The sequence below is a fragment of the Dendroctonus ponderosae genome, unplaced genomic scaffold (genome assembly GCF_020466585.1).
Source record: "Dendroctonus ponderosae isolate FM_Combo_2020 unplaced genomic scaffold, Dpon_F_20191213v2 Dpon_F_20191213_12, whole genome shotgun sequence".
In the NCBI taxonomy this organism is placed as follows: domain Eukaryota; kingdom Metazoa; phylum Arthropoda; class Insecta; order Coleoptera; family Curculionidae; genus Dendroctonus; species Dendroctonus ponderosae.
The window spans coordinates 1,877,574-1,905,082 of NW_026017316.1; the positions used below are offsets into that span (position 1 = coordinate 1,877,574).

The 27,509-nt window shown below is 49.1% G+C and overlaps 7 protein-coding genes across 11 annotated transcripts in view; 2 read left to right on the plus strand and 5 right to left on the minus strand.

Annotated features, from left to right (window-relative positions):
* The window catches only part of LOC109541987 (band 4.1-like protein 4), an 11,344-nt gene extending 4,747 nt beyond the window's left edge, over nt 1–6,597 (minus strand). Inside the window, exons 1-2 of one of the 2 annotated variants that reach the window (XM_048662828.1) lie at nt 6,193–6,597; nt 747–1,727 (exon numbers count right to left, since the gene is read on the minus strand). In XM_048662828.1, the coding sequence (XP_048518785.1) occupies nt 747–1,675 (929 nt within the window). In that variant the 5' untranslated portion in view covers nt 1,676–1,727; nt 6,193–6,597. Of the gene's footprint in view, nt 1–746; nt 1,728–5,933; nt 6,023–6,192 lie in introns of those variants that run through there. The other variant, XM_048662829.1, reaches the window with a different exon arrangement.
* Nucleotides 6,598–6,734: 137 nt separating this feature from the next.
* On the minus strand, nt 6,735–7,746 carry LOC109541988. 2 transcript variants are annotated; one of them, XM_019911009.2, is made up of 5 exons: nt 7,379–7,746; nt 7,137–7,324; nt 7,034–7,084; nt 6,876–6,973; nt 6,735–6,822 (listed from the first exon to the last, which is right to left on the minus strand). In XM_019911009.2, the coding sequence occupies exons 1-4, from the start codon at nt 7,563–7,565 to the stop codon at nt 6,890–6,892; spliced, it is 510 nt and encodes a 169-aa protein (XP_019766568.1). In that variant the 5' UTR covers nt 7,566–7,746; the 3' UTR covers nt 6,735–6,822; nt 6,876–6,889. The 2 variants fall into 2 exon arrangements, with proteins under 2 accessions (XP_019766568.1, XP_019766567.1); XM_019911008.2 differs by having other exon boundaries at nt 6,814–6,973.
* An 86-nt stretch (nt 7,747–7,832) lies between these two features.
* On the minus strand, nt 7,833–12,270 carry LOC109541984 (coiled-coil and C2 domain-containing protein 1-like). Of its 2 annotated transcripts, none has more exons than XM_048662825.1 (13): nt 12,061–12,270; nt 11,748–11,882; nt 11,553–11,691; nt 11,280–11,481; nt 11,098–11,228; nt 10,778–11,048; nt 10,626–10,722; nt 10,406–10,565; nt 9,896–10,289; nt 9,608–9,845; nt 9,403–9,554; nt 8,187–8,319; nt 7,833–8,131 (listed from the first exon to the last, which is right to left on the minus strand). In XM_048662825.1, exons 1-13 carry the CDS (start codon nt 12,118–12,120, stop codon nt 8,012–8,014), a joined length of 2,232 nt encoding a protein of 743 aa, XP_048518782.1. In that variant the 5' UTR covers nt 12,121–12,270; the 3' UTR covers nt 7,833–8,011. The 2 variants fall into 2 exon arrangements, with proteins under 2 accessions (XP_048518782.1, XP_048518783.1); XM_048662826.1 differs by having other exon boundaries at nt 8,187–8,277; nt 12,061–12,269.
* A 257-nt stretch (nt 12,271–12,527) lies between these two features.
* Nucleotides 12,528–16,287, plus strand: LOC109541989 (26S proteasome regulatory subunit 8). Of its 2 annotated transcripts, none has more exons than XM_048662830.1 (5): nt 12,528–12,631; nt 12,833–12,977; nt 13,041–13,264; nt 15,300–15,693; nt 15,795–16,287. In XM_048662830.1, exons 1-5 carry the CDS (start codon nt 12,614–12,616, stop codon nt 16,229–16,231), a joined length of 1,218 nt encoding a protein of 405 aa, XP_048518787.1. In that variant the 5' UTR covers nt 12,528–12,613; the 3' UTR covers nt 16,232–16,287. The 2 variants fall into 2 exon arrangements, with proteins under 2 accessions (XP_048518787.1, XP_019766569.2); XM_019911010.2 differs by lacking the exon at nt 12,528–12,631 and adding an exon at nt 12,659–12,774.
* LOC109541990 lies at nt 16,240–16,954 on the minus strand. Its single transcript, XM_019911011.2, has one exon. It carries the CDS (start codon nt 16,827–16,829, stop codon nt 16,329–16,331), a length of 501 nt encoding a protein of 166 aa, XP_019766570.1. The 5' UTR covers nt 16,830–16,954; the 3' UTR covers nt 16,240–16,328.
* Nucleotides 16,955–20,224: 3,270 nt separating this feature from the next.
* On the minus strand, nt 20,225–22,498 carry LOC109541992 (guanine nucleotide-binding protein subunit alpha homolog). Its single transcript, XM_019911013.2, has 2 exons — nt 21,248–22,498; nt 20,225–21,190 (listed from the first exon to the last, which is right to left on the minus strand). The coding sequence occupies exons 1-2, from the start codon at nt 21,731–21,733 to the stop codon at nt 20,564–20,566; spliced, it is 1,113 nt and encodes a 370-aa protein (XP_019766572.2). The 5' UTR covers nt 21,734–22,498; the 3' UTR covers nt 20,225–20,563.
* A 934-nt stretch (nt 22,499–23,432) lies between these two features.
* On the plus strand, nt 23,433–24,945 carry LOC109541993 (ankyrin repeat and MYND domain-containing protein 2). The gene is made up of 3 exons (XM_019911014.2): nt 23,433–23,725; nt 23,785–24,367; nt 24,422–24,945. Exons 1-3 carry the CDS (start codon nt 23,531–23,533, stop codon nt 24,808–24,810), a joined length of 1,167 nt encoding a protein of 388 aa, XP_019766573.2. The 5' UTR covers nt 23,433–23,530; the 3' UTR covers nt 24,811–24,945.
* The last annotated feature ends 2,564 nt before the right edge of the window (nt 24,946–27,509 follow it).

The following is a 27,509-nucleotide window of genomic DNA, read 5'->3' on the forward strand; positions in this document are numbered from 1 at the left end:
ACACACTCACCTGAAGCGCGATCCCAGCGCAAAGATATCGGGCGAAATGACCAGAAACCCACATTTTCCAAACTTTAACTCCCCAAATGCTCTGCGACACTCAAATCGCCCAAATTTTGAAATGTCCGCTGCAAGTATCAACTGCTGGAARACTTAACCTCAAAATTCACGCAATTACAGTGCATWACTCGCGTGTTTTTGSACYGAWTTTCAAAAATTAAAAACTTTCTTAAAGCCCCCATCATTCTGCACACAAATACGTTTCAACCATCCAAAAATTCCCCAAAACAACGGCGTTACGGGAAAAAATTGCCGAGATAACCTTAAAATTCCCGCAAAAACAGAGCATAACTCCCGTGTTTAACAGCTGATTTTCAAAAATTAAAAACTGTCTTAAAGCCTCCCTCATTCTCCACACAAATGCGTTTCAACCAKYCAAAAATWCCSCAAAACAACSGAGTTACGGGGGAAAATTGCCAAGCTAACCTMAAAATTMAYGCAAAAACAGAGCATAACTCCCGTGTTTTTCAGCTGATTTTCAAAAACCAACCACTGTCTTAAAGCCTCCATCATTCCGCACACAAAYGCGTTTCAACCACCCAAAAACACCCCAAAACAACCGAGTTACGGGGGGAAAATTGCCGAGCTAACCTCAAAATSCACGCAAAAACAGTGCACAGCYCGCGYGTTYTTSGMCCGATTGGCAAAACGCCAAAACCCCCACAAAGGCCGCCCAACACACTCACCTGAAGCGCGATCCCAGCGCAAAGATATCGGGCGAGGTGGGCGCGACCTGCACCAGCCGGAAGAACGCATGATGCTCGACGCAGCACTTCCACAGGTGCTTGCAGGCGCACTTCGACGGCGTCTCGAACCCGTACGTGCACTCGTCGTTGCTTTTGCCGGCCACGCGCAGCATGAAGAACCGCCCCTTGAAGTAGATCTTGGTGATGCGCGGCCAGTAGTAGTTGCCCACCGTGCTCTTGTTGCGCAGCACGATGATGCCGCTCGGCGTCAGTCCGAGGAAATACTCCACGTGGTCCTCGCCGAGCACCGGATGCAGATCGACCCCGTACATTTCCAGCCATTTGACCTTGTCCAGGTAGCTGAGCTCGGCCTGCGACGGCATCTGGCCAATGAGCGTCTGGTGCAGCTCGGCGATGCGCAGCTCCAGCTCGGCGCTCTGATTGGGCAGGAACCGGAACTCGGACACGTAACCATAGCCGTGTCTGCGCGGATCGAAGTCGCCCAGCTCCGACTGGAGCACGAACGCGCCGAGCTCGGCGGCCAAGTCGAAGGCGACCAGCAGCCGCCCCTGCAGGATGTCCTGCTTGATCTGCAGGAAGAACTGGTAGCGCGTGATCTCCTCGAGCAGCTTGCACGGATCGGCCGCGTAGAATTTCACGCCAAAGTACATGGTGCAGAGATCGTCGCCCCTGAGCTGTCTGCTGAGCTTCTTGTTGGGGTCGAGCCAGTGGGTCTGGCCGTTCTGATCGAGGAATCTGAGCCCGAAGTAGGCGGTCTCCAGCAGGTTCAGGTGCTTGAAGACGGTGTCGAGCAGGAGCTGGCCGGCGCTCGTGCGCTGCAGCTCGTGCACCAGCTCGGTCTCGTCGAGGAACACGATCTTGCAGTGGATGGTGGTGTGGTCGGCGCAAAAGCAGCCCATCATTGTCATGTTCGGTTGCCTCCAATTTTCCGCGCAGGAAAACTGATCGACCGAGCGAGACCTGAAACGGCGAAAATCGGTTGTGATGAGAACAGCGTTGATTCTGCACACAAATGCGTTTCAACCAGTCAGAAATTCCCCAAAACAACTGAGTTACAGGGGGAAAATTGCCGAGATAACCTCAAAATTCAGGCAATAACAGTGCATAGCTCGCGTGTTTTTGGTCGGATTTTCAAAAATTATAAACCGAGTTAAAGCCTTCCTCATTCCGCACACAAATGCGTTTCAACCACTCAAAAATTCCGTAAAACAACCGAGTTACGGGGGAAAATTGCCGAGATAACCTCAAAATACCCGCAAAACAAGTGCACAGCTCGCGTGTTTTAGCACCGATTTTCAAGAATTAAAAACTGTCTTAAAGCCTTCCTCATTCCACACATAAATGCGTTTCAACCAGTCAAAAATTCCCCAAAACAACCGAGTTACGAGGAAAAATTGCCGAGATAACCTCAAAATTCATGCAAAACCAGTGCACAGCTCGCGCGTTTTTGCACCGATTTTAAAAAATTAGAAACCTTCTTCAAGCCTCCATAATTCCGCACATAAATGCGTTTCAACCAGTCAAAAATTCCCCAAAACAACCGAGTTACGAGGAAAAATTGCCGAGATAACATCGAAATTCACGCAAAAACAGTGCACAGCTCGCGTGTTTTTGTACCGATTTTCAAAAATTTAAAACTCTCTTAAAGCCTCCGTCCTTCTGCACAGAAATGCGTTTCAACCAGTCAAAAATACCGCAAAACAAACGAGTTACGGGGAAAAATTGCCGAGCTAACCTCAAAATTCACGCAAAAACAGTGCATATCTCGCGTGTACTTAGACGGATTTTCGAAATATAAACACTTTCTGAAAGCCTTCTTCATTCCGCACACAAATGCGTTTCAACCAGTCAAAAATTACCCAAAACAACCGAGTTACAGTGGAAAATTGCGGAAATAACCTCAAAATTCACGCAGAACCAGTGCACAGCTAGCGCGTTTTTGCATCGATTTTCAAAAATTAAAAACTTTCTTTAAGCCTCCACCATTTCGCACACAAATACGTTTCAACCACTCAAAAATTCCCAAAAAACAACCGAGTTACAGGGGAAAATTGAGGAGATAACCTAAAAATTCACGCAAAACCAGTGCACATCTCGCGTATTTTAGCACCGATTTTCAAAAATTAAAAACTTTCTTAAAGCCTCCCTCATTCTGCACACAAATCCATTTCAACCAGTGAAAAATTCCCCAAAACAACCGAGTTACAGGGGAAAATTGCGGAGATAACCTCAAAATTCACGCAAAAACAGTGCATAGCTCGCGTGCTTTTGGTCGGATTTTCAAAAATTAAAAACTCACTTAAAGCTTTCCTCATTCTGCACACAAAARCGTTTCAACGAGTCAAAAATTCCCCAAAACAACCGAGTAACTGGAAAAAACTGCCGAGAAAACCTCAAAATTCACGCAAAACCAGTGCACAGCTAGCGTGTTTTTGCATCGATTTTCAAAAATTAAAATCTTTCTTTAAGCCTCCACCATTCCGCACACAAATGTGTTTCAACCAGTCAAAAATTCCCCCCAACAACCGAATTACGGGATAACCTCAAAATTGCCAAAACTGTCTTAAAGCCTCCCTCATTCTGCACACAAATCCATTTCAACCAGTCAAAAATTCCCCAAAACAACCGAATTACGGGGAAAAATTTCCGATATAATCTCAAAATTTACGCAAAAGCAGTGCACAGCTCGCGTGTTTTTGGACGGATTCTCAAAAGTTAAAAACTGTCATAAAGCCCCCCTCATTCTGCACACAAATGCGTTTCAACCAGTCAAAAATTCCCCAAAACAACCGAGTTACGAGGAAAAATTGCCGAGATAACCTCAAAATTCGCGCAAAAACAGCGCATAACTCCCGCGTTTTTCGGCTGATTTTCAAAAATAAAAAACTGTCTTAAAGCGTCCCTCATTCCGCACACAAATGCGTTTCAACCAGTCAAAAATTCCCCAAAATAACCGAGTTCCTAGGAAAAATTGCCACTTAAAAACTTCCAAATATTCACATTTGCCAACCTCAACTTTTCAAAGGCTCAAGCACACCTTCCTTTGGCAATTTCCACTGACCATTGACAACTTGCCGAGATAACCTCAAAATTAACGCAAAAACACTGCATAACACTCGTGTTTTTGGACCGATTTTCAAAATTCAAAAACCCTCCTAAAGCCTCCCTGTTTCCCCACACAACCGCGATTCAATCAGTCAAAAATTCCTCCAAACGGCCGAGCTATCAAGTAAAAATTGCCACTTAAAAAAGTCCAAAAAGTCCCATTTTGCACCATAAACCATTCAAATGCTCAACGACACTTAAATGAAAAAAATCCGTTGCAAAACCATGCACAAAATGCGCAAAAACGCATTAAAGCCAGGAGAAATTGCCACTCAAAAACGGCGCAAAAAAGCGCATAACTCGCGTAGTTTTCGAGCGATTTTCAAAATTCAAAAACCCCCTGAAAGCAGCCCCATTTGCCGACAAAAAACTGAAAAATACACTGCCTTATCGGCACTTTTCCCAGAAGAAAACTGCCTAACCGAGCGCGATTCGAAATGGAGAAGAATTGACTCGATCAGCGGGTGTGCTGGCTTCAAGGAAAAACACCCACCCACATGGGTTCAAGTTTCGCCTGCCGACAATATGGTTCGATGGTTCTGTGCGAACCGGCAACAATCGCTTTCCGTTCCTAAGGTTAGCAGGAATTTTTGCACTGTTTTCAAGGCTTAGAGTGGGTTTTTTAGGTTTGAGCTTTTGCCAAAAGCTCCTCAAGCGTGCGGGAACGTGCAAACTTGGCACAGATTTAGAGCCATATTTGCTCTATATCCTCAATCAATTTCAGCCCTCTATCGGGCGCAGGAGCGCAATGACGAATTTTTGATACAGAGCCTGCACAGCGCCAACCGGGAGCTCAAAGTGCGCATTTTTCAAAAATTCCCCATCATCCCCCCAAACCCCCGAAAAAGTCCAAACTCGCCCCAGATATAGAACCATCTTTTCTCTATATCTAGTAGAAACTTCAGGCCTTTATCTGCGCCAAGAGCGAAATGACGATTTTTTTTATCAGAGCCTGCTCAGCGCCAACCGGGAGCTGAAAGTGCGCAATTTTCAAAAATTTCCCATTATCCCCCCAAACCCCGAAGAAAGTCCAAACTCACCCCAGATATAGAACCATCCTGGCTCTATATCTGGTAGAAACTTCAGACGTTTACCTGCTCCAGGAGCAAAATGACGAATTTTTGAATCCGAGCCTGCTCAGCGCCAATCGGGAGCTCAGTGTTCATTTTTCAAAAATTCCCCATCATCCCCCCAAACCCCGCAGAAAGACCAAACTCGCCCCAGATATAGAACCATCCTTGCTCTATATCTGGCAGAAACTTCAGGCGTTTATCTGCGGCAGCAGCGAAATGACGAATTTTTGAATCCAAGCCTGCTCAGCGCCAATCGGGAGCTCAGTGTTCATTTTTCAAAAATTCCCCATCATCCGCCCAAACCCCGCAGAAAGACCAAACTCGCCCCAGATATAGAACCATCCTTGCTCTATATCTGGTAGAAACTTCAGACGTTTACCTGCTCCAGGAGCAAAATGACGAATTTTTGAATCCGAGCCTGCTCAGCGCCAACCGGGAGTTCAAAGTGGGCATTTTTCAAAAATTCCCCATCATCCCCCCAAACCGCGCAGAAAGACCAAACTCGCCCCAGATATAGAACCATCCTTGCTCTATATCTGGTAGAAACTTCAGGCGTTTATCTGCGCCAGCAGCGAAATGACGAATTTTTGAATCCGAGCCTGCTCAGCGCCAACAGGAAGCTGAAAGTGCGCAATTTTCAAAAATTTCCCATCATCCCCCCAAATCCCGCAGAAAGACCAAACTCGCCCCAGATATAGAACCATCCTTGCTCCATATCTAGCAAAAAAATCAGGGCTGTATCTGCGTCAGAAGCAAAAAGACGATTTTTTGAAACCAGAGTGTACAGTTTTCAAGGTGTGAACCAGATCGAAAGTCGGCAGGTCAGGGATTTCGATTGTGGGGCCGCCAGGCGGGCCTCCAGATGGTTTACGGCCGAACCATCATCCGAATGTCCATCGGAACCGTTAGCCGAATAACCAGCGCGACTTCGCATAAAGAACAGGAAGCAAATCCGACCGGGAAACGGGGCAAACGTCGGAAAACTCACCCATCGAACACGCAAAACTCGCTCGGAAAAATGGAAAAGTGGCCGCAGCTCCCAAGCCAGCACCACTCGAAATCGGCGAACTTTTCCCAGTTTCTTCAAGGGCGACTTCCGCCCAGAAAAGGCAAAACATACGCAATCGCCCACTAGTGGGGCGACCCGCAGGCTCGCTCATCCGCAACCGACTACGCAACAGAACCAACGCGGCTAAAGCCCCGAAAACCCCCGAGGAACCACCAAAAAAAAAAAATCGGGTACTTACCTACGATTCACTTGTTGGGGCTGTTGGGGCCATTCCAGCGCTGGGTGCTTCCGAACCACCGCACAAGGGCATTCAACCTATCTGGTACCGGCCGATGGTTCACTGTTCGCGCAACTCCACACTGGAACCCAAGCGAACCAAACAGTTCTTTGCATTGTTCGGCGCGTTTCACCATCCCACTGATCGCCCGGCTCCCCCTCCGCTCCGCTGGGTACCATCGGCACACAACCATTTCCGTCTCGGGCGATAAAAGCCCCCATTTTTGTTCGCTGAAAAATGCGGCGCCACTGGCCAGGGGCAGAGCGATTTAAAACCGATTATGAGGCCCCGATTAGGAGGCGAAGCCTCCGGGCGATTCGCAGGTAGATGGAACAGAGAAGCGTAATTTGGGGCACGCAAGCCCCGCTAGCTGCCCGCAGTCCATAATTACGCGTTTTTTTGCTCGACAAACTGGTCCTCTTATGCTAAACCATCGCCGTTCTATGGGAAACATCATCCATCCCATGCACCAATTAAGGCGGATTTTCCTCTTTGCATCCGGCAAAACGTGTCTGCGGTGCAGGTTTCCTTTTATTAACGGCCGGACTGGGGTATGGGGGGGACAGGCATCAAACAGACTCAGCCTGGAAACTGTCCCGAGACGTTTATAAAGTGGAAAGGTACAAAAAAACTACTAAAACTACCCTGGGGGGCCCGGCTAGGGCCACAGCAGCTCGATGTTGGGCGACTGCAGCACCTCGAACACGCTGTATTGGCTGCGCACCACCAGCCAGCAGTAAACCTGCAAAAACCGGGCATTAACCCCACTGTCCAGCCTCTCTGGGGGAAAACCCCCACTTACATTGTACGCCATCCAGCTCCACAGCACCAGCGTGTACAGGACGCACTCAATCTGCAAAAAAAAAGGGTCAACTCCCGAAAACTCCAGCCCCAAGGCCACTTACGTAGATGTAGTAGCCCCCCAGCAGCCACAGCCCGAACACCAGCTGGAACAGAATCCCGAGCCCGAACAGGGCCATCCAGGGCAGCATCAGCCCCCTGACCATCACATGGAGCCCGTAAACCAGCACTCCGGCGGCCGCGATCAGCGCCAGGAAGTACAACAGGAAAATGCCCCCGACGACTTGCATGGCTGCAAATTCAAGAAAGTATTAGTGGGGGCGCAGCCCCAACCCCATCTACTTACAGTAGCGGACGTCGGCCTCGAACAGCGGATTGTAGAGCTGCGTGGAGTCGCCCCCCAGCATGTTGAACACGGTGAAAGTCATCAGCACCACACTAACGGCCACCGTGTAGAAGCTGATCGCCTTGCAGGCGGTTTTCAGGCTGTCGGTCCATAGGCACGGGGCCCAGCAGGCCTGCAGCTGCACCATCTCGATCACTCTGGGGCCCCTTAATTGGATTGTCACTGGACACACCCAAACAAACGACTTTGTTTTGTGAGGTTAGGGTCCGGCAGGTGACAGCCGCAGGCTGGTCATCCTTGCTGCCTACATCGGCAACCATGTGCGCGTCAGGGCCATTTGTTTGTTTCTTTGCATCATCGGGGGGAAACTGAGGTTAGGATCGCCCCCCAAGTGACAACCTGCCGGGAAGTGGAAGTTCGCCCCTGTTGGGCCGCTTTTGCGTAAAAAGGCGGATTTACTGTGAAAGTCCTCGTGCTCCTGCCCGGTCTTTAATCGCGCCAACCTCCCCATCGGGCGCATTCAGCATATTTACATCGCCGGCCCCAAATAGGGCCAAACCCTACTTAAACCTCTAGCCTAGTTAATACAGAAGGCATCAGCATCGACCGCACTGACTGGACTGATTGGGGGCGCTACTGGTCGACAATGAGCCACTTTTCCTGGATCTGCTCCACCTGCTGGGTGACGATGGGGCTGCGGAGCCTCAGACGCACCTCCAATTTGCCGCCGGTCTTCCGTCGGCCGTCCATCAGCTGCCGAAACACAGAATCGATTAGTGAAACGGGGTGACAATCGGGTTTCCAGTACCTCGAAGCTGTCGTGGAGCTCGCAAACAGTTTCGAGCGGCTGCAGCTTCAAGTTGACGCTGCCCAGTAGGGAGTCGCTGCGGAACAGCCCACTGAAACCGGAAAAGATGCAGCTAGCGCAACCAGAGCCGCAGCTAGCCAGAAAATCATGGCATCACTTCAGCTAAGCAACTGTTTGAGTGCATTCGAAAAAAATCCCCTTGTTTGGCCCCTTAGGGGCCATTTTGGTGAAACTCTAGCTCCTGACAGAGAAAAGCGCGCTCCAACCAGCGGTGAAACCCCCAAAGCTCTACCCGGACTAGTTGGGGCGCAGTTCGATTTTGAAAATCCCCCAGCGACAGCTGCTTGGGCTGCCGCCAGTTGAGGTTAAAAAAAATCGCGGCGTTCGCCCCTCAAGGGCCACGTTGGTGAAACTCTAGCTCCTGACAGAGAAAAGCGCGCTCCATCCAGCGGTGCAACCCCCAAAGCTCTACCCCGACTAGTTGGGGCGCAGTTTGATTTTGAAAATCCCCCAGCGACAGCTGCTTGGGCTGCCGCCAGTTGAGGTTAAAAAAAATCGCGGCATTCGCCCCTCAAGGGCCACGTTGGTGAAACTCTAGCTCCTGACAGAGAAAAGCGCGCCCCATCCAGCGGTGAAACCCCCAAAGCTCTACCCCGACTAGTTGGGGCGCAGTTTGATTTTGAAAATCCCCCAGCGACAGCTGCTAGGGCTGCCGCCAGTTGAGGTTAAAAAAAATCGCGGCGTTCGCCCCTCAAGGGCCACGTTGGTGAAACTCTAGCTGCTGACAGAGAAAAGCGCGCCCCATCCAGTGGTGAAACCCCCAAAGCTCTACCCCGACTAGTCGGGGCGCAGTTTGATTTTGAAAATCCCCCAGCGACAGCTGCTAGGGCTGCCGCCAGTTGAGGTTAAAAAAAATGGCGGCGTTCGCCCCTCAAGGGCCACGTTGGTGAAACTCTAGCTCCTGACAGAGAAAAGCGCGCCCCATCCAGTGGTAAAAGCCCCAAAGCTCTACCCCGACTAGTTGGGGCGCAGTTCGATTTTGAAAATCCCCCAGCGACAGCTGCTAGGGCTGCCGCCAGTTGAGGTTAAAAAAAATCGCGGCGTTCGCCCCTCAAGGGCCACGTTGGTGAAACTCTAGCTCCTAACAGAGAAAACCGCGCTCCATCCAGCGGTGAAACCCCCAAAGCTCTATCCAGACTAGTTTGGACGCACTCACCCTTTGGAGTAAACCTCAAACTTGATGCCGTGCCTCTTAAACACGCGCTGGCACTGACGCGAGCTCCTCTGGATCGGCACGATGAACGTCTGGTTGTACTCTGGATTGTTCGTGTCCTTGACGGTGGACGTCCAGCTCGAGTGGGGCGCGTCCTGGAAAACAGCCCGATTAATCAACTGGGTGCGGAGCAGCTGGCGCGTCTCACCTGCGGAAACGGAAACTCGAACTTCACGTAAGTGTCGATGTCTTTGGGGTTGTTGCTGCGGTAGTTGATGCCGCGCACGATCAGCAGTTCCAGTTCGTTGTCGGTCAGCTCGGTGAAACTCTTCACGATCGAAAACTCCTTGGTTTCGTAGTGAAACTTTGGAGGGGCGCGCCCGGTTCGCTTGGCCACTCGCACCACATCCAGATCCTTGGTCACATTGAGGGCCAGCCGCTCGAATCTGCAAGAGTTTAGTGGTCATTTTATGGCCGATTTGAGCGAAGCCCTCACCTGTTCATCCCGGCCACATCGCCCAAGGCTTTGTGATGGTCGCGCGTGCTCAGGCACATCTTCATCTGCTTGGTCAGCTGTGTTTCCAGCCGGGAAAGCAGGTCGCTGTCGCTGTCCGCAGTTTCCGTGCATTCGTCGGCCATCACGATGTCGTACTCGTTGTCCAGCTGGGACTTCGCCTCGGGCGAGACGGGAATGGTCGCCCAATCGACTGGAAGGCCGCCCTCGGCGGCTTCGATCAGCCGATCGAAGCCTTTGGCCTGCTTGAGGAACTCCTTGGCCTGCAGCAGTTCGCCCTTTTTCTTCGCATTGAGGGCGGCCACCTTGAACTGCTTCTGTTTCGCCTGCAGGATCAGCACCTGCTTTTCCTGGTGCGTGGTGGACAGTTTGTTGCCTGAAACCGAGCGCCAAAGTTTTCAAATTTCAAGAAAAACTGTTTGAGATTTTTTTTCACGCATTTTCGCCAAACTTGAAAAATTCGCGGCAAAACAGCACGTTTCGAGCCCTTACCAGACGCCCTGGATGGGCTGGGCTTCGGAATGGGCGGCGCTTCTCTGGTAGTGGGCGGAGCGGCAGGCGGCGCCCCCGGCACCGGAATGGCCGCAAATCCAGGGGGCGTGGGCAGCTCCTCAAACTCCACCCCTTTGCCTGCGCGGTGCGCTTTCAACGCCTGCGCATTTCAACCAGTCAACCATCATCAAGCCCCCACCCCCACTGTTTCTCGTCCTACCTGCTCGAACTGCTTGACAATGCGGCCGAACCTGCGCGCTTTGCTGCTGTTGGCCTCGTCCTTGGCCTGCTGCTCGTGCGCCTTGTAGAACTCCAACCTATGGAAAAGGAGCGTTTGAGCCGCTGGCCAATGGGAGCGCAGCAGTCCCCCACCTTTGCTGCAACGCCTCCTCGATGGTGCCGGCCTGGAGGGGCTGCGGCTCTGGCGCGTTGTCAGTGTTGCCGCTTTGCTGGCGCTCGTTTTCCTGGATTCTGGGCTCGCCCGGCGGTCCAGGCATATCGGACAGATCGACCGCTTCGCCCCGCTTCACCGCTTCGATCACATGGTCGAAGACTTTGGCAATTTTCAGGTGATTTATCGCCAGCTCGCTGTTGCCGCCCTTTTTCGCCTGCAGTGCTGCCAGTTTGTACTCCTTTTGTCTGGCTAAAGTCGCAGATTTCCCCACTGGGCGTCGAATTTCCGGCCTACTCACCTAAAAGCATGGCCAGCAGTTCTTCGTCCACGGCCTTCTGGACTTCGGCCGCCTGCTCCTTTGCATGGTTGCCAGCTGAGGGCTTTGGCTGGATCTCTGGGGGGACGGCGCTGTCGCTCAGGTCCACTGGCCTGAAAATCGGGGTTATTTGCGGGATTTCTGGGGTGGATGATGGCAGTTACCCTCCAGCTCGGGCGGTCTTCAGGAGGTCGCTCAGGGTCTTGAGGGCGCGGCCAAAGCGTTTGGCTTTGCTGATTTCCCCGGCCTCTCTGGCCGCCTTTTCCAGCTCCTGGTAGGCCTTCAATCGGGCGGCTAAAGTGTCGACGACTTCGGCCGATACCGCTGCAGTGGGCGGCGCCGGCTCCTCCTCCGCCACTTCCTCACCTAAACACCCCGAAACGGATTGATTTCATGCGCTTTCGGTTGGCCCCCCGGTTGGCCCCCCAGTTCCTTACCGGTGATCTCCTGCAATTCGCTCAACAGGGCCGGATCATCTTCATCCACCTCTTCGTCTTCAACAGCGGCGTCGATGTCCTTCAGCGTGCCCGCCACTATTTGTTCAACCTGGTGTTGCGGCAGCGGCTGCTTCTGCGCCTGCAACAACATTGAAGCTGAAGGGGCGGGACTTTCGGGTTGGGGCTGCTGGTCACCTTTTTGGGCTGGGGGCGGTGGCTGCCGCCGCCTGTGAGGGCCGCCAGCTCGGCTTCGAGGTCGCTGTCGCCCCCGTCCGAGTCCACGGAGCCGCCCATCGGTTGGAAGTCGGCTGGCACGTCGAACAGGCCGAACTGGAAGGAATTTTTCCGTGAGAGTTTAGAGTGGAGTGTCTCCTAACCACTGGGGAAGGCTCGAGTCCCTACTTGGCCGCATATGGGGGAGTTGTAGAGTGGACTGGATGTCGTCCAAGGACCGGGAACGTTTGGAGGGGCGCCAGTTGGGGCGTTAGGGACGTAAACGACCACTCACCTGAGCCAGATTGCCCGAACGGTCCCGCTTCGGCCTCTCGGGCTTCTTACGCCCAAACATCGCTGGCCCGGAGCAGTGAAACACACAAATGAACAGGAAAACACGGCAAAACAAACACAGGAACAATGGAACAATGGGTAATCGCTATTTTTAGAACCAAAACATCGAACTTTAGGGTTATTTGCCGTCAAAGCTGACAAGTGTCGGATGGTCAGGCTTGTCCTAATAGAGAAGAAGAAATCGGGTGGTGTGCACGGTTGCTGCCTGCGCTGTGGCGCACACTAGAAAAAGGGCCATAAAAGAGTGGGCGAGAATTTAATAAAATCTCCAATTATTGCCTTGACTTTGATGAAACGAACATATATGGTCTACAACACGGTTTGATTTTTATATTTTTTTGTTCAACAGGGGCGTGGCTGACGCCCCGCCCAAACCATGACAGGATGGGCTGGGCAACGCCGCCGTGCCGACTGTCAACAAAAGTCACCGACGTTTGACAAACGTCAAACTCCGTGATTAGTGGATATTTGCTGGGGGCGCAAAACCAGCCAAAATGACCGTAATTAACAAGGTAGGTGGTAATTGTTGGCCCTGTCACCTCCGTTGAACGTCGCCGTAGCCCTCATGGGGCAGGAGATATCGATGTCGCGCAAAAACCGCGCTCGCCTGGTAAAAAAGGGGCTCATCGGCGACGGGCAGGCGGCAGCCCCGAGGGCAGGTGACAGTGGGCCGGGCGCCCCGACACAAAAACCGAATTCGCATTGTCTTTCAGATGGAGGTGGATGGCGGCGGCCCGAAGGGCGAAGGCTTCCGCTCCTACTACATCACGAAGATCGAGGAGCTGCAGCTGATCGTGGCCGAAAAGGGGCAGAATCTGCGGCGRCTGCAGGCGCAGCGCAACGAGCTGAACGCCAAAGGTAAGGGGCGCGAGCCGCCATTGAGGAAATGGGGCGGCTGTTTTGAGGCGGCGGCGGTTTCAGTGCGGATGCTGCGCGAGGAGCTGATGCTGCTGCAGGAGCAGGGCAGCTATGTGGGCGAGGTGGTCAAGCCGATGGACAAGAAGAAGGTGCTGGTCAAGGTGCATCCGGAGGGCAAATTCGTCGTCGACATCGACAAGAACATCGACATCAACGATGTGACCCCCAATTGTCGGGTGGCCTTGCGGAACGAGAGCTACACGCTGCACAAGATCCTCCCCAACAAGGTACGCACATACTGTTGCCAACTCGGGAAAACGGTCGTTGGACCATCTAAAATGCGGAAAATTGCATGTTTCTGGGTAGAGAATTGTTGAAACTGCCCGCGGAAAGCATTTTTTGAAAGCAAAATTATAAGAAACATCGCACGAAGCAACGGAAATTAATAACTTCAAAATATTCAATTGAATTCTTCCAACCGGCAACGCCGCAAGTCCAGACCCGACTGCTCTGACGTCACGAGGACCATTCCGCTGTCCGCAGAGAGCCGGCACGGCCTACTCGTGACGTCAGAGCAGTCAGGCATCGATTTGCGGCGGTGCCACTCCTGCGCAGATCAGTTTTGAAGAAAATCGTCAATTAAAATGCAAAAAAACCGTCTGCACAAACGCAATTTTGGACATATTTGAGTAACAACCGAACGAAATTCTTGCAGAAGAGTGGCCGGGAAAAATACAATTTTTCAGGCAGCGGGGGCCTTTTAATTGCTTCAAAATTTTTCAACAATTCGAAAACAACTTTATAAAAGTAGCATTTCGCTTCAGATAAAATTCCCAGTTTTTTCGCGCTTTTGCGCGACTGAGCTTTTTCAGGTGCTTAAATCGGATTCAGAGTTTCAACAAAATCGGTTCATACGACTCCAAGTCAAAAACCCCAAAATTAACTTCAAAACAGCAATTTTGGAGTTTTTCAAGGATAAAAACACGCCCTTTGGAAACGCTAAAACTGTCAATTGTTCTGTCAGAAGACAGTCGTTCTCGAAAAACGTTGCTTTCGGTTTGCCTTAATTGCGTACAAAAGTTTCAACGTTTTCAAAAAAAAATCGCCAAAATCAAAATTTTCAAATAAAAAAACGCGTGCGAAAATGAGCTGAATTAATCTCGGTTTTTGCGTTTTGAGTCGAAAACCAAAAAAAAGGCCTTTTGAAAACGTCCAAGATCAGGCTAGGAAAATGAGTGCGCAAAATCGATAAATTCGCTTCGAAGAAAATGCCAAAAAAACACTCTGACACGAGCCTAATCTCCAAAAACCACCAGTTTTTTTGTGTAAACTTCAGCAGATCCATGTTCGACATTGTAATGCATTTGAAACTTTGAGGGGCACATTGCCAAAACTAACCACAAATGCCCTGTCTATCTGACATGTTTGTCAAGTGGATGCTGTCAAAAGTCAGGTAGCAGGGTTGCCGCTGCGCGAAAACAAATTTCTTGTTTATCATGACGTGTTTTAGAACAAATTCAATGATGCTCAAATCGGCTGCAAATTTTGTATTTAAAAAAAAAACTGTATTTAAAAAAATAGCTTTTCCAGAAATTTCTGTTTTCAGTTCAGTTTTCGCCGTTGAGAGTTTCAAGAGTCCAAATATTTCGGATAAATTTTTAAACTGCGTTTAATGTCGCAACCTGTGTCCATTCCACTGTTGCCGGCGCCTCCTAAATTTCATTTTTTACTCGTGACGTCAGACCAGTCGGGCATTGACTTGACGCAGTTTTGAAGGAAATCGTGAATAAAAATGCAAAACCTCGCCTGCATAAGCGCAATTTTCTTGCAGAAGAGTGGCCGGAAAAAACAGTGCGTCAAACGGTTTTCAACAATTCGAAAAAAACTTATAAGTAGCATTTCGCTTCGAAGAAAATGGCAAAAAAACGAGCCAAATCTCCAACAACCAATTTTTGGGTGAATTTTAGCAGACCATGTTCGACATTGTTATGCACCTGAAACTTTGAGGGGCACATTGCCAAAACTAACCACAAATGCGCTGTCTACCTGACATGTTTGTCAAGCAAAGCTGTCAAAAGTCAGGAAGCAGGGTTGCCGCTACGCGAAAAAAATGGTCTCACTCTCCCAATTTCTTCTTGCTCATCATAGCGTGTTTTTGAAAACTGTCAATCTCAGTTTTCCGAGTTGAGAGTAGAGTTTGAAGAGTCGAAATTTTTCGAATGGCTTGGCACACTGTGCTTTCAACGTTGCTGGCAACATGTGCCAATTGCAGCGTTGCCAGCTCCCACGAAATTTCCCAGAACTTCGGTTTTTTGTTTGTAGGTGGACCCCCTGGTGTCGCTGATGATGGTGGAGAAGGTGCCCGACTCCACCTACGAAATGGTGGGCGGGCTCGACAAGCAAATCAAGGAAATCAAGGAGGTGATCGAGCTGCCGGTGAAACACCCGGAACTGTTCGACGCGTTGGGAATCGCACAGCCCAAGGGGGTGCTCCTGTACGGGCCCCCCGGCACTGGCAAGACCCTGTTGGCGCGCGCCGTCGCCCACCACACCGAATGCACGTTCATTCGCGTCTCCGGCTCCGAATTGGTGCAGAAATTCATCGGCGAAGGCTCGCGAATGGTGCGCGAACTGTTCGTGATGGCGCGCGAACACGCGCCCTCCATCATTTTCATGGACGAGATCGACTCGATTGGCTCGTCCCGGATCGAATCGGGTAAGGAACAAGCAAATGAAGGAATGGAAGGAGGCGCCGCCACTGGATGGGCGCTCCTCCATCAGTCAGCCGCAGCATGTTTAACCTGGGGGGATTTTCAGGATCGGGCGGCGACTCAGAGGTGCAGCGCACCATGCTGGAGCTGCTCAACCAGCTGGACGGGTTCGAGGCGACGAAAAACATCAAGGTGATAATGGCGACCAATCGGATCGACATCCTGGACCCGGCGCTGCTGCGCCCCGGGCGCATCGACCGCAAGATCGAGTTCCCGCCGCCGAACGAGGAGGCGCGCCTGGACATTCTGAAGATCCATTCGCGCAAAATGAACCTGACCAGGGGCATAAATCTGCGGAAAATCGCCGAACTGATGCCGGGCGCCAGCGGCGCCGAAGTGAAGGGCGTCTGCACAGAGGCGGGCATGTACGCCCTGAGGGAGCGGCGCGTCCACGTCACGCAAGAGGACTTCGAGATGGCGGTGGCCAAGGTGATGCAGAAGGACAGTGAAAAGAACATGTCGATTAAGAAACTGTGGAAGTGAGCGCTTCATTTGTATACCTACTATTAATTTTATTAAAACCTACATTAGATTTGCCATTGCTGCTACGATCATTAGCGCGAATCGGGGGCGCACAGCTCTAAATGTCCAGGTGAAAGTCCTTGAAGCCCCTGGACGCATAGTCCGCTCCCTGGGTCCTGTCGGAGACGGCCGGATAGCCGGGATCGCCCGGCAGGACGGCCTTTCTGGCCGTGTACGATTTCCAGCCGCCGCTCCGCTGCCACTCGTTGCTGTGGTACTTGTAGTTGTAGTACAGCCAGTACCCCGCCAGCACGCTAAGGGTCAGGACACTGCTCACCCCCCGGAAGGTGTGGGCCTTTTCCGCTCCGATTACGGGCACCAGCACTTTCATCACTTGGTTCATGGGCCAGCGGTAGAGGCGCCTGAATGGGTTGCGGGTGGCCTCGTAGATTTCGGGCACGTGCCGGGGCTCGTTGGGCGCCAGCACCTGGTCCTGCAGCCACTGTTTGCGCCACGCGCGCTCCGCATCGCTCATGCCCGCCAGACGTTCGCGCTCATTCACGAATCGCCCGGCGATTTTCATCGGCTTCACGCCCCCGGTGTCCGACGAGACTGACATGGTGCTGCGCTGCACTTTTGGGGCACAATTACGTAACTGTTTGGCACTCTTCACTGCGCTGTGCAGGTTAGGTGTCAGACTCTTCCACCACTTCCTCGTCTTTATCTATGTCTTCCACTTCTGTCGGATCAGAGAGGTTAGCTGTGATCTGTGCGCGCATGTATGCGTAGTCTGGGCGCGGTTGGACGTGATGTGCGCCCTGCCGCATTTTTTTTTGTTTTAAACGGTAAAAACGACAATTACATTTTTTAAAAAATCGGGAAAAATTGCCTGCTTTAAAGCCCTCTGAGAAAAACAGGGCAAAGTTTCTCGTTTAAAGTTTCAGCAAACCACGCCCGGTTTCACTCATGGCCGCGACAGCAGCAAACTGACTGTTGCCAAGTCGCTTCAAGGTTTTCCCTATACTCGGGGAAAACCATCACTGTTTACGCACATTTGCCAGTTATTGAAGCTCTCTAAATGCTGAAAATTGCATTTTTCTGGGGAAAAAAACTCAAAATGCGCCAATTGTCCCCTGGGAATTTTATTGTGTGAAAAGTGGTTCAAATTTTTGCAGAAAAACACGTTTTTTTATATAAAAAAGTATCCGAAGGGACATCGAAAACAAATTTAAAAAAATGCGCGGATTTTCAAAGTTCTTGATTTTTCATTTTGAATCATTTTTTCGTCGGCTTGAAACTAAGGATTCTATAAGGTAAATGGCAAGGACGCCTTTTGAACTGTCAATATTTTATGCCAAAGAAGTTTTTCCATCGGGTCAATAAACAAATAATTGGCTCCCTTTAACGGTGCATGCCAATGGATTTTAGCTCAATAAGTTTTTGAAAAATGTGCGCATGTTAAAAACACCAAACCCACTTGTAGGCTTTTAAAAGCTCTTCATTTCTTATCTGAACAATTTTTTCATCGGCTTGATAATAAGGAGTTCATAAGGGAAATAACAAGGACGCCCTTTGAAACTTGTCGATTTTTCCAAAACTAATCAAACTCTCGCAAAGTTCTCTAAACTGTCAATATTTTATGTCAAAGGAGTTTTTCAATCGGGTTAATAAACACAAAATTGACGCTCTTTAATGGTGCATGTCAATGGATTTTAGTTCAATAAGTTTTTGAAAAATGTGCGCATTTTAAAAATACCAAAACCCTCTTGTAGGCTTTTAAAAGCTCTTCATTTTTTATTTCAAAATTTTTTTCATCGGCTTCCAAATAAGGATTCTACAACGAAAATAACAAGGACGCCCTTTGAAACTTGTCAATTTTTCCAAAACTAATCAAACTGTCACAAAGTTCTTTAAACTGTAAATATTTTATGTCAAAGAAGTTTTTCAATCGGGTCAACATATACAAGATTGACGCCGTTTAATGGTGCTTATCAACGGCTTTTGGCTCGATAATTTCTTGAAAAATGCGCCGATTCTTTTAATTCCAAAACTTACTTTCAGGCTTTGAAAAGCTCTTGAGTTTTTGTTTGAACATTTTTTCATCGGCTTCCAAATAAGGACTCTATAAGGAAAATAACAAGGACGCCCTTTGAAATTTGACAATTTTTCCGAACTTAATCAAACTGTCACAAAGTTCTTTAAACTGTAAATATTTTATGTCAAAGAAGTTTTTCAATCGGGTTAACAAATACAAGATTGACGCTCTTTAATAGTGCTTATCAACGGCTTTTGGCTCGATAATTTTTTGAAAAATGCGCCGATTCTTTTAATTCCAAAGCTGACTTTCAGACTTTGAAAAGCTCTTGAGTTTTTGTTTGAACATTTTTTTCATGGGCTTCCAAATAGGGACTCTATAAGGAAAATAACAAGGACGCCCTTTGAAATTTGACAATTTTCCCGAACTTAATCAAACTGTCACAAAGTTCTTTGAACTGCCAATATTTTATGTCAAAGAAGTTTTTCAATAGGGTTAACAAATACAAGATTGACGCCCTTTAATGGTGCACGCCAATGGATTTTAGCACAATAACTTTTTGATAAATGCGCGGATTTTAACAATTTAAAAACTCACTTACAGGCTTTTAAAAGCTCTTGAGTTTATGTTTGAACAATTTTTTCATCGGCTTGCAAATAACGATTCTATACGGAAAATAACAAGGACGCTCTTTGAAATTTCGACATTTTTTTTAAGTAAACAAACTGTCCACACATTCTTTGAATTTCCATCATTTTCCTAAAATCAATTTCTCAATCGGGTTGTTCAACAAAGAACTGACAGCCTTTGATGGTGCTTCTCAAAGGATTTTGTCCGGTAATTCTTAAAAAATCGCGCGGATTACAAAGATGCCAAAACTCACTTGCAGACACTTGAAAGTTCTTAAATTTTTGTTTGAACAGTTTTTGTATCGGCTTGAAAATAACAACGCTTTAAGGAAAATAACAAGGACGCCCTTCGAAAATTAGCATTTTTTTCATGAGTAAACCAATTGTCCTCGGAAAAGTTCATCGAATTGTCGATATATTGCCTAGAAAGTTGTTTACTTCGACCGCAAATCAGAAAGTTAAAAAAATAACAATGCCACCCTTTACAAGAAATTACTTCAAAATCGAAAATATCAAGTTTTCTAGTGGGGCGAAAAGTGACAACGCTGCATCTATTGAAAAAGTTAGCGCTGATGTCTTCTGAATACCCAAAGACCAGTCGAGCAAAGTAAAAATTGAAAAACTCCCCAAAAAACCATTTGAAATTTCCAGTTTTTCCGCTCAGGCCGTCAATCAATCGCACCCTAATCAACGACGCTAAAAACAAAATAACTTCGCCGCCCTTTTAACGATTTCACTTATAACTGCATCAAATCCAATAGGATTTTCAAAATTCAAAAAAAAACCCTAAAGCGCCTTAAATAGTCTGAATTTTCCTCGATTAATCAACGTTTTGCAATTGCGCCAGACACACAAACGCCATAAGAAAAATAACAATGACGCCCTTTGCAACTGGCCACAGCAACCTTCCAGCCTTCATAACTTCACGAGTAATGAAGCGATTTTCAAAATTCAAAGTTCATTTTGCAAAAATTCATTTTGCGCAGGCAACGTTTCGATTGCTTTCACATCAGGGGCACCCACAGCTCCATCAATTTAGAGCGCCTTTAAGCAGAAATCCTGTCAAAATCCACCTACTCGAATATTTGACATAAACAAACGTTTTTGCGGAAAAAATACTCAACTGCAAAAATCTGCGGCCGCGCGGTACTTCCCCCTTTCGCCCCGAATTGGCAACGTGGCGCTGGAGGCCTGAATCAACAAACAGCGCCCACCAGCCAATTAATAACCGAGTTAAACAGGCAGAAGTCCATGTGTGCGTGTGTGTTTACAGGAGAAAATATTTTTAGACTCCACATGTGGAAGCCAAAGGTTCCGCTGATATCGGGCAGGTTAATTGATAGACCGTGCTCTACTAATATACAGGATTATTTGTACAAATAAACATTAATCAACAAGTCGAAGAATAGAACAGTTGCCGATACTTATCACATTTTCTTATATGTATATATATATATATATGTATATAAATGTCTATAAAAAATACCACACTGAGGGATGGGGGGCGCAAGCGTAACTTATTTCTGAATCTTTGGTAGCATTTTGTTTCGGAATTCTCAAAAAAGTCCTTTGTGCTGGCGCGTCCCGCCCCCTCACCACCTCTGGCGCGCATGGCTAGTTTAAATCCAGTCAACTTACTTAGTGGTAGTCAGTCTTGGTCGTCCCACTAGATGGCGCGCGCGCGCACTGTCACTGCAGCATCAGATTCTCCAGATTCCTGTGTAGAATGGTGTCCTTGACCGAATAGAAGACGACCTTGATGTTTTCGGTGTCCACCGCCGTGGTGAAATGGTGGTAGAGCGGCTTTTTGGCGTCGCGTTTCACACTCACAAACAGATAGAGAATGAACTGTTGCACATCGTCCATCGAGTGGCTGTTGCCTTTGAACTGGGGGAAAAACGGCCGAATGTCCGTCTCCGGGTTCTTCACCTTTTTCTTCAGCAGATCGTGCTTGTTGAGAAAGAGGATGATCGACACGGTGCTGAAGATCACGTTGTTCACGATGGTGTCGAAGATGCCGCGCGCCTCCTCCAGCCGATTGGTTTTGCGGTCCTCGAGCAGCACCTGATCGAACTCGGAGGAGGAGACCAGGAAGAGGATGGAGGTGACCGAGTCGAAGCACTGGAACCACTTTTGGCGCTGCGACCGTTGCCCCCCCACGTCCACGAAGAGGAAGGGGATGTTGTTGATGGGGATGATGAACTCGGTGATTCCCTTGGTCGCTTTGCGACAGTGCAGGATGTCCTTGTGCGTGGGACTGTAGGTGGGCTGCGCGATGCGCTCCAAATTGTTGAGGAAGTACTCAATTGAGTCGCTCTAAGGAATTTGCATTAGTCAGTGTGGTCGGTCGGGGTCAGCTGCAATTACACCTACCAGTTGGAACTCGCTGCGCCGGTCGAAGGCCCGTCGAATGCCCGCGTCCCTCCACAGCAACGACAACAGGGGCGCATACTGCATGAACTGTCTGCAGTCCAGGATGGTGCTGTTGTGGAACTTGAGCTGCAACAGTTGCCTGCCCAGCTCCACGTGCTGGTTCTCCTCCAGGGCGATGCCCAGCTTGTCGGCCGCGTCCACCAGCACTTGCATCCCCTTCAGCACGTTCTGATAGATCACCTGCTGGTATTCGCGCACTTGCTGCGTCTCGAACTTGATGCCGTGGATGATTCGCATCTGTTTCAGGAAGGTGGACTTGCCGCTCTCGCCCGCCCCCAACAGCAGCAGCTTCATTTGCCGTTTGAGCGCCTGTTTGTCCTTCTCGATCATTTTGTCGATCTGCTGGCTCTTGTAGCGCTGCTCCATCTCCTCCGGACTGAACATGAACCGCAAACAGCACGGGCACGACCAACTCAAGCTCGACATTGTGCACCAAGTGGTCGCTTTTGTGCGCGTTTAGGCCGATTTCACTCTCTGTGCGATTTTTTAAAGCTACATAGCTGTCACGGGCACAACACAACACTGACAGTCGCGTGACAGATTACGGGGTGGTTTGACGCAGGCGGCTGGCGCCCTCTAGCGCATGGCCTCGATCATTGCCACTCCCTGTCGGTTCGCGCTGTTGCCGGCGCGCGCCAGCTTCACCCGAGCAATGGGAATTCCAATCCAATTTTTGCCCACACATCTAGACAACGATGTTTTCGGCAATAACCCGATGCATAGCGCAATTTCGCGTTATTTTCAATTTTCCGGCAAACTGCACTTAAAAAAATGCTAGAAAACAATTCAACAAAATACCCAACTGGCTGCAGCGTTGCCCGACTGCACAGGAACTCGTTCGTACATGGAATGTCTTCGTGTACGAGCTGCAAACGGGCAGAAACCTGGAATTGTGCACCATCTAGTGCGAAAAGTGATACAAGCGCAAATATTTAAAAAAAATGCCGTTGTTTGGGGGGAGAAACTCCTGCCACATGAGCCGCGCGGTAAAGTAAATAATCGCGGAAAACCCCAATTAAAATCAATTTCTTGCCTTATTTGCTGCCACTGCTCACATCTAGACGTCTGGTGCAGGTTGCCAAATTACGTTCACCCATTTCCCACGCCATTTCGTGTGCACATCCGTTCGCGCATTCACCGGGAGCACAAAAACGAGTGACCGCCTTCCACCACGGTCAAGAAGCGACTGATCGGTCACTCGGGCCGACCAGCTGAGGCCGTTCGGCTCGACGCCGCGCTCTGATTGGTCGGCGAGTGCAGCCGAACGCCAGTTCGGCGACGTTGACGTACAACTCCGCCCAAGTCAGTGGCGTGCATAGGGATTTTTAATGAATAAAGCAAAGTTTTGAATTGCTCCAAATGGAAATGGGGCCGCCGGGGGCACGGCCTCTGGCTTATCAGCCCCCGCTGGGGTTTGTTGCGCGATTTTAACCGATAATCCTGCCCCAATCATGACTTTTTGAGGGTTGAAGGATGTTTTTTGGAAAAAAATGCCCTACTGAAGGGGGCCAAGCCCGAAGGGCCAGCGCCCGATGTTGCCAGGACTGGCCCGAGCCTTCTGCTAGCAAACCACTGGCGGGAGGGCCCCAATTGGGGCCCTAAACGGAGTTTTGAATCCCCCAATGGCAACTGTCAGTGGTGAAGGTTTTCTGTGTTTTTTGGGGCAAATATCCCGGTAAACCTGCGAAAAATGGGTGTGTCCCCAGCAGAAACTTGCCCGGAACGCCATGGCATGCGTTAAATTCCAGGGTTTGCAGCCGTAAAGTCACCATCAGGAAAAGTTCTTTCGCCCCAGGGGGCAGTGGCGTGCCACTGCCAGTGACTTTTCATACGTGGAAAAAACCGCTTTTTGGTCCAAAAGGGCAGTTTTATTTGGGGGGCTGTCGCCCCCAGAGGCCCGGTGGCGCTGCAAAGCCCCTAGATGATGAAACCCGCTTATATTTTTGGGGCGGGCCACGCCCAGAAGTGCGTCCAGCTGGGCAGCGGCCTAGGAAAATGCGGCCGATATTTTTTAAAAAAGGGGCAAAATCCCTCTGAAGCTCTGGCCCTGGGGCGGGGGGCGCCAGGGCCCCTGTAAGGGGGCAAAAAATGCAAACATCTCAGGGCCCCGAGGGCCAGTGGCAGACGTCAATTGAACGACAGCTAACCTGAAAACCGCCCCGACCAATGTCAACACGCCTCGCAAACAAATCAGTTTAGCCCCAGGGATTTTTCGGCAAAAAGATGGAAGGCGCAGCCGGTGAACGGGGCCCCAGTAAAATCTTCCAGGCGATCGCACAGGGGGACGTGGTTCTGCTGAAGGCGCTGCTGGCCGAGGGGCCCCACATCGCCAACAGTCTGGACGAGAACAAAATGACGCCGCTCCAGCACGCCGCCTATAAAGGCAGCAGGGAGATGGTGCAGGTGCTGCTCGACCAGGTAGGTGCTGCGCCCCCAGGCGCCATTCGCCCAGCCCGATGTAAACGCGGCAATTGCAGGGCGCCGACGTGAAGCTGTGCGAGCACCAGCACAACTACACAGCGCTGCATTTTGGGGCGCTGTCGGGCTCCGCCGACGTCTGTTTGCTGCTGCTGGAGGCCGGCGCCAAATCGAACGAGACGAACACGGTGGGGCGCAGCCCGGCGCAAATGGCCGCCTTTGTCGGCCACCACAACTGCGTGGCCCTGATCAATAACTACGTGCCGAAGGGCGACGTGCAGGTGTACACCAACGGGGGGCAGGGCGGCGCCCCCCTGCTGCCGCCCTTTTTGCTCGAGAGCTTCCACAAGTTCGTCATGCAGATCAACATCCACCCGATCAAGGTGGTGATGAATGTGCACAGTTTCGTGGGGCTGCAGGAGCATCTGGCCGAAGTGAAAAAGGTGCTGGACCTGATGAGCGAGAGAGAGATGAAAAGGGGCCAGGAGAGCAACGAGGTCATGTCCTTCAAGCTGTACTATTTGGGGTACATTGTGGGCGAGATCGGGAAGGTGAAGGTGCGCCAGGCGGCCAATCGGGAGCAGGAGGAGAAGCGCCCCATTGACATCACGGAGGCGTTCGCCCGCAAACTCCTCAAACCAGGTAAACCCCGCCGAATCCTCAAAAATCCTCACTAAAATCGCTGTCGGCCCGCAGGCAAAGAGGACAGTCTGGAGTACATGGACGGTTTCCTGAAGGAGTGCATCCGCGAGTTTCCGTTCAGGGAGAGCACCCTGTTCAGGCAGATGGTGGCAACGCTGTCGGGCGACGACGCGCCCGCCGCCCTTTTCGTCATCAGCGCCTGCATTAATGGACAGCGCGGCTTTCTTGACGCGGTCGCCCATTGCAACACGTGCGGCGAGGAGAAGCCGACGAAAAAGTGCAGCAAATGCAAAGTGGTGCAGTACTGCGACCGCAACTGTCAGCGGCTGCACTGGACGTGGCACAAAAAGTCGTGCAGCCGATTGGGGCAGCAGGAGGGCGCCGCCCCCGCTCGCGACATCGATCTCAAGGAGCTGCAGACCTTCATCAATCAGCCGAATTAGGGCGATTCGATTTGTTGTGGACGAAATGGCGGATGCGCCACCTAACCGGTATTGTATATAGTTGATGTTTGCGTGGTTTTCTCATTGTTGGTTTTTTGGATGTCGATGCTACGGAAATACACAGTGCACAGTAGATTTTCTCTGGATTTTTTCCTCGTTCAATGTTGCAATTTGACCATTTTTTGGAGGTGATCAACGTATTTTTTAGCGCAGAGCTTTTTGAAAAATGGGCGGATTTTGAAATTTCCAAAACCGACTTGTCGGAGATTGAAAGCTCTTGATTTTTTGTTTGAACCGTTTTTCCATTACATTCACTACAAGGGTGCTACAAGGAAAATAACAAGGTCGCCCTTTGACAATCGACAATTTTGCCAAAACTAATCAGATTATCAGAAAGTTCTTTGAACCACCGACCTTTTTTGTTGAAGATTTTTTTCAATTATCGGACTAAAATCCATATTGGAGCTCGATTGCTTTTTGAAAAATGCGCGCGCATTAAAAATTCCAACCCTAATTTGCAGGCTTTTAAAAGCTCTTGATTTTTTGTTTAAACTATTTTTTCATTCACTTGATAATAAGGATTCTAAAGGAAAAATAACAAAGACGCCCTTTGAAATTTCACTATTTTTCCAAAACTAAACAGACTCTCAGAAACTTCTTTAAATTGTCGACATTTTTTGTCAAAGAAGTTTTCAATCCGGTTAATAAACAAATAATTGACGCCCTTTAATGGTGCATGTCAGTGGATTTTAGCGCGGTAATTCTTTAAAAAATGAGATTATTTTAAAAATTCTATAGGTCACTTGCAGCCATTGAAATGCTCTTGATTTTTTGCTTGAATTATTTTTCCATCGGCCTCAAAATAAGGATTCTAAAGGGAAAATAACAAGGACGCCCTTTGAATTTTCACTATTTTTCCAAAACTAAACAGACTATCAAAAACTTCTTTAAATTGTCGACATTTTTTGTCGAAGAAGTTTTTCAATCCGGTTAATGAACAAATAATTGACGCCCTTCAATGGTGCATGTCAATGGATTTTAGCGCGGTAGTTTTTTAAAAAATGCGAGGATTTAAAAAATTCCAAAGCTCACTTTCAGGCTTTGAAATGCTCTTGATTTTTTGCTTGAACCGTTTTTCGATCGGCCTCAAAATAAGGCTTCTAAAGGGAAAATAACAAGGACGCCCTTTGAAATTTGAAGATGTTTGCAAAAGCAAACAAACTGTCGAAAACTTTTTCAATTGCCGATGCTTTTTGTTAACAAAATTTTTCAATGGTGCCAGTAAAGAAAGAATTGACACTTTTTGATGTTGTTTCTGAAAGGATTTTGTTCAGCAATTGTTTAAAAAATACACGGATTTCAAAAATTCCGAAACACGCTTTCAAACACTTCGAAGCTCGTAATTTTTTGTTTGACAAGGACGCCCATTAAAATTTAACATTTTTTTTTCAAGAGAAAATAAATTGTTCTTGAAAAAGCTCTTCGAAATGTCGATATTTTTTTGTAAAAGAAAATTTTCAAACGAGTTCATACCCAAAGAATTGGCGCTCTTTAATGGTGCTTCTCAATGGATTTTGACTCGTAACTCGTTGAAAAATGCGCCAATTTTCAAAATTCAAAAACTGCCTTAAAGCTCTTTAACAAATCTCCAATGTTTGCTCAGATAGTGTTTTAGTCCGGCAGGAAATAAGCGAGTTATTGTTAAAAATAACAAGGTCGCCCTTTCAAAAAAATTGCCCGTCTAATAAAAAATTTAGTCCGAATTTTTGGTCAAAAAAATTAGTGCCACTTTTTACTGAATCCCGAAACTGCAACTTGATTTTGCTCGTTTTTCGGCGACTGGTTGACGGAAGTGAAAAATTGGAAAACTTCCAGAAAACCCTTTGAAATTCCCAGTTTTTTCGTTCAGGGCGTGTCTAAATCGGACGATAAACATCGACGCTAAAAGCGAAATAACAAGGACGCCCTTTGGAACTGGACCAACCCGCAACCTTTCAGCCTTCATAACTTCACTAGTAATCAAGCGATTTTCGAAATTCAAACTTTGCCGAAAAGCCCTTTGAATCCCGCACATTTTCGCGCAGGCAACGTTTCGATTGCTCCAACCTCAGGGGCACCCGCAGCGGTGACGCACTGAATGGTGAGAAAAAACTCCGGAAATTTCAACTGAAAGTTTATTAACACTGAGGGTTTTGCGATGGCTGGCGCAAGCCCCCCATTTAACGCAATTTAACAGCAAAAAACCAGAAAATTCGAGGAAATCATTCAAAGGAAGGTGGCTGGCAAAAGGGGCGGGCCAAATGGCTGCCTGGCCCGCCCCCGCCCGTTTTGCGCTGTTTCGCGATCTAACTATCTATCGATCTATTTATATAAAAAGTGGTGAAAAGTAGAAAACCCTGAAAAACGCGCTAGAAATTCAGCTAGTTACTGTATCTGTACATGGTCCAACCGGGAGGGGGTGGGCTACAAACGGTATCTACATCGGTGGGCTGGCAACGCTGCAATGGGCGGGCGAAGGCCGCCCCCCATTCAGCGCCGCCTGGCGGCCCGCGCAACACACTAAGACACTGGTTTTGTACAAAAGTCCTTAAACGTAGTATTCGGTGAATTTGCTCGCTTGCCAGTTTCACACCTCGACCGGCTGGTTGGTGGGCGTGTGGGCGGCCGACGCCAGCCGCACCTGGTTGCTGTCCGACTGG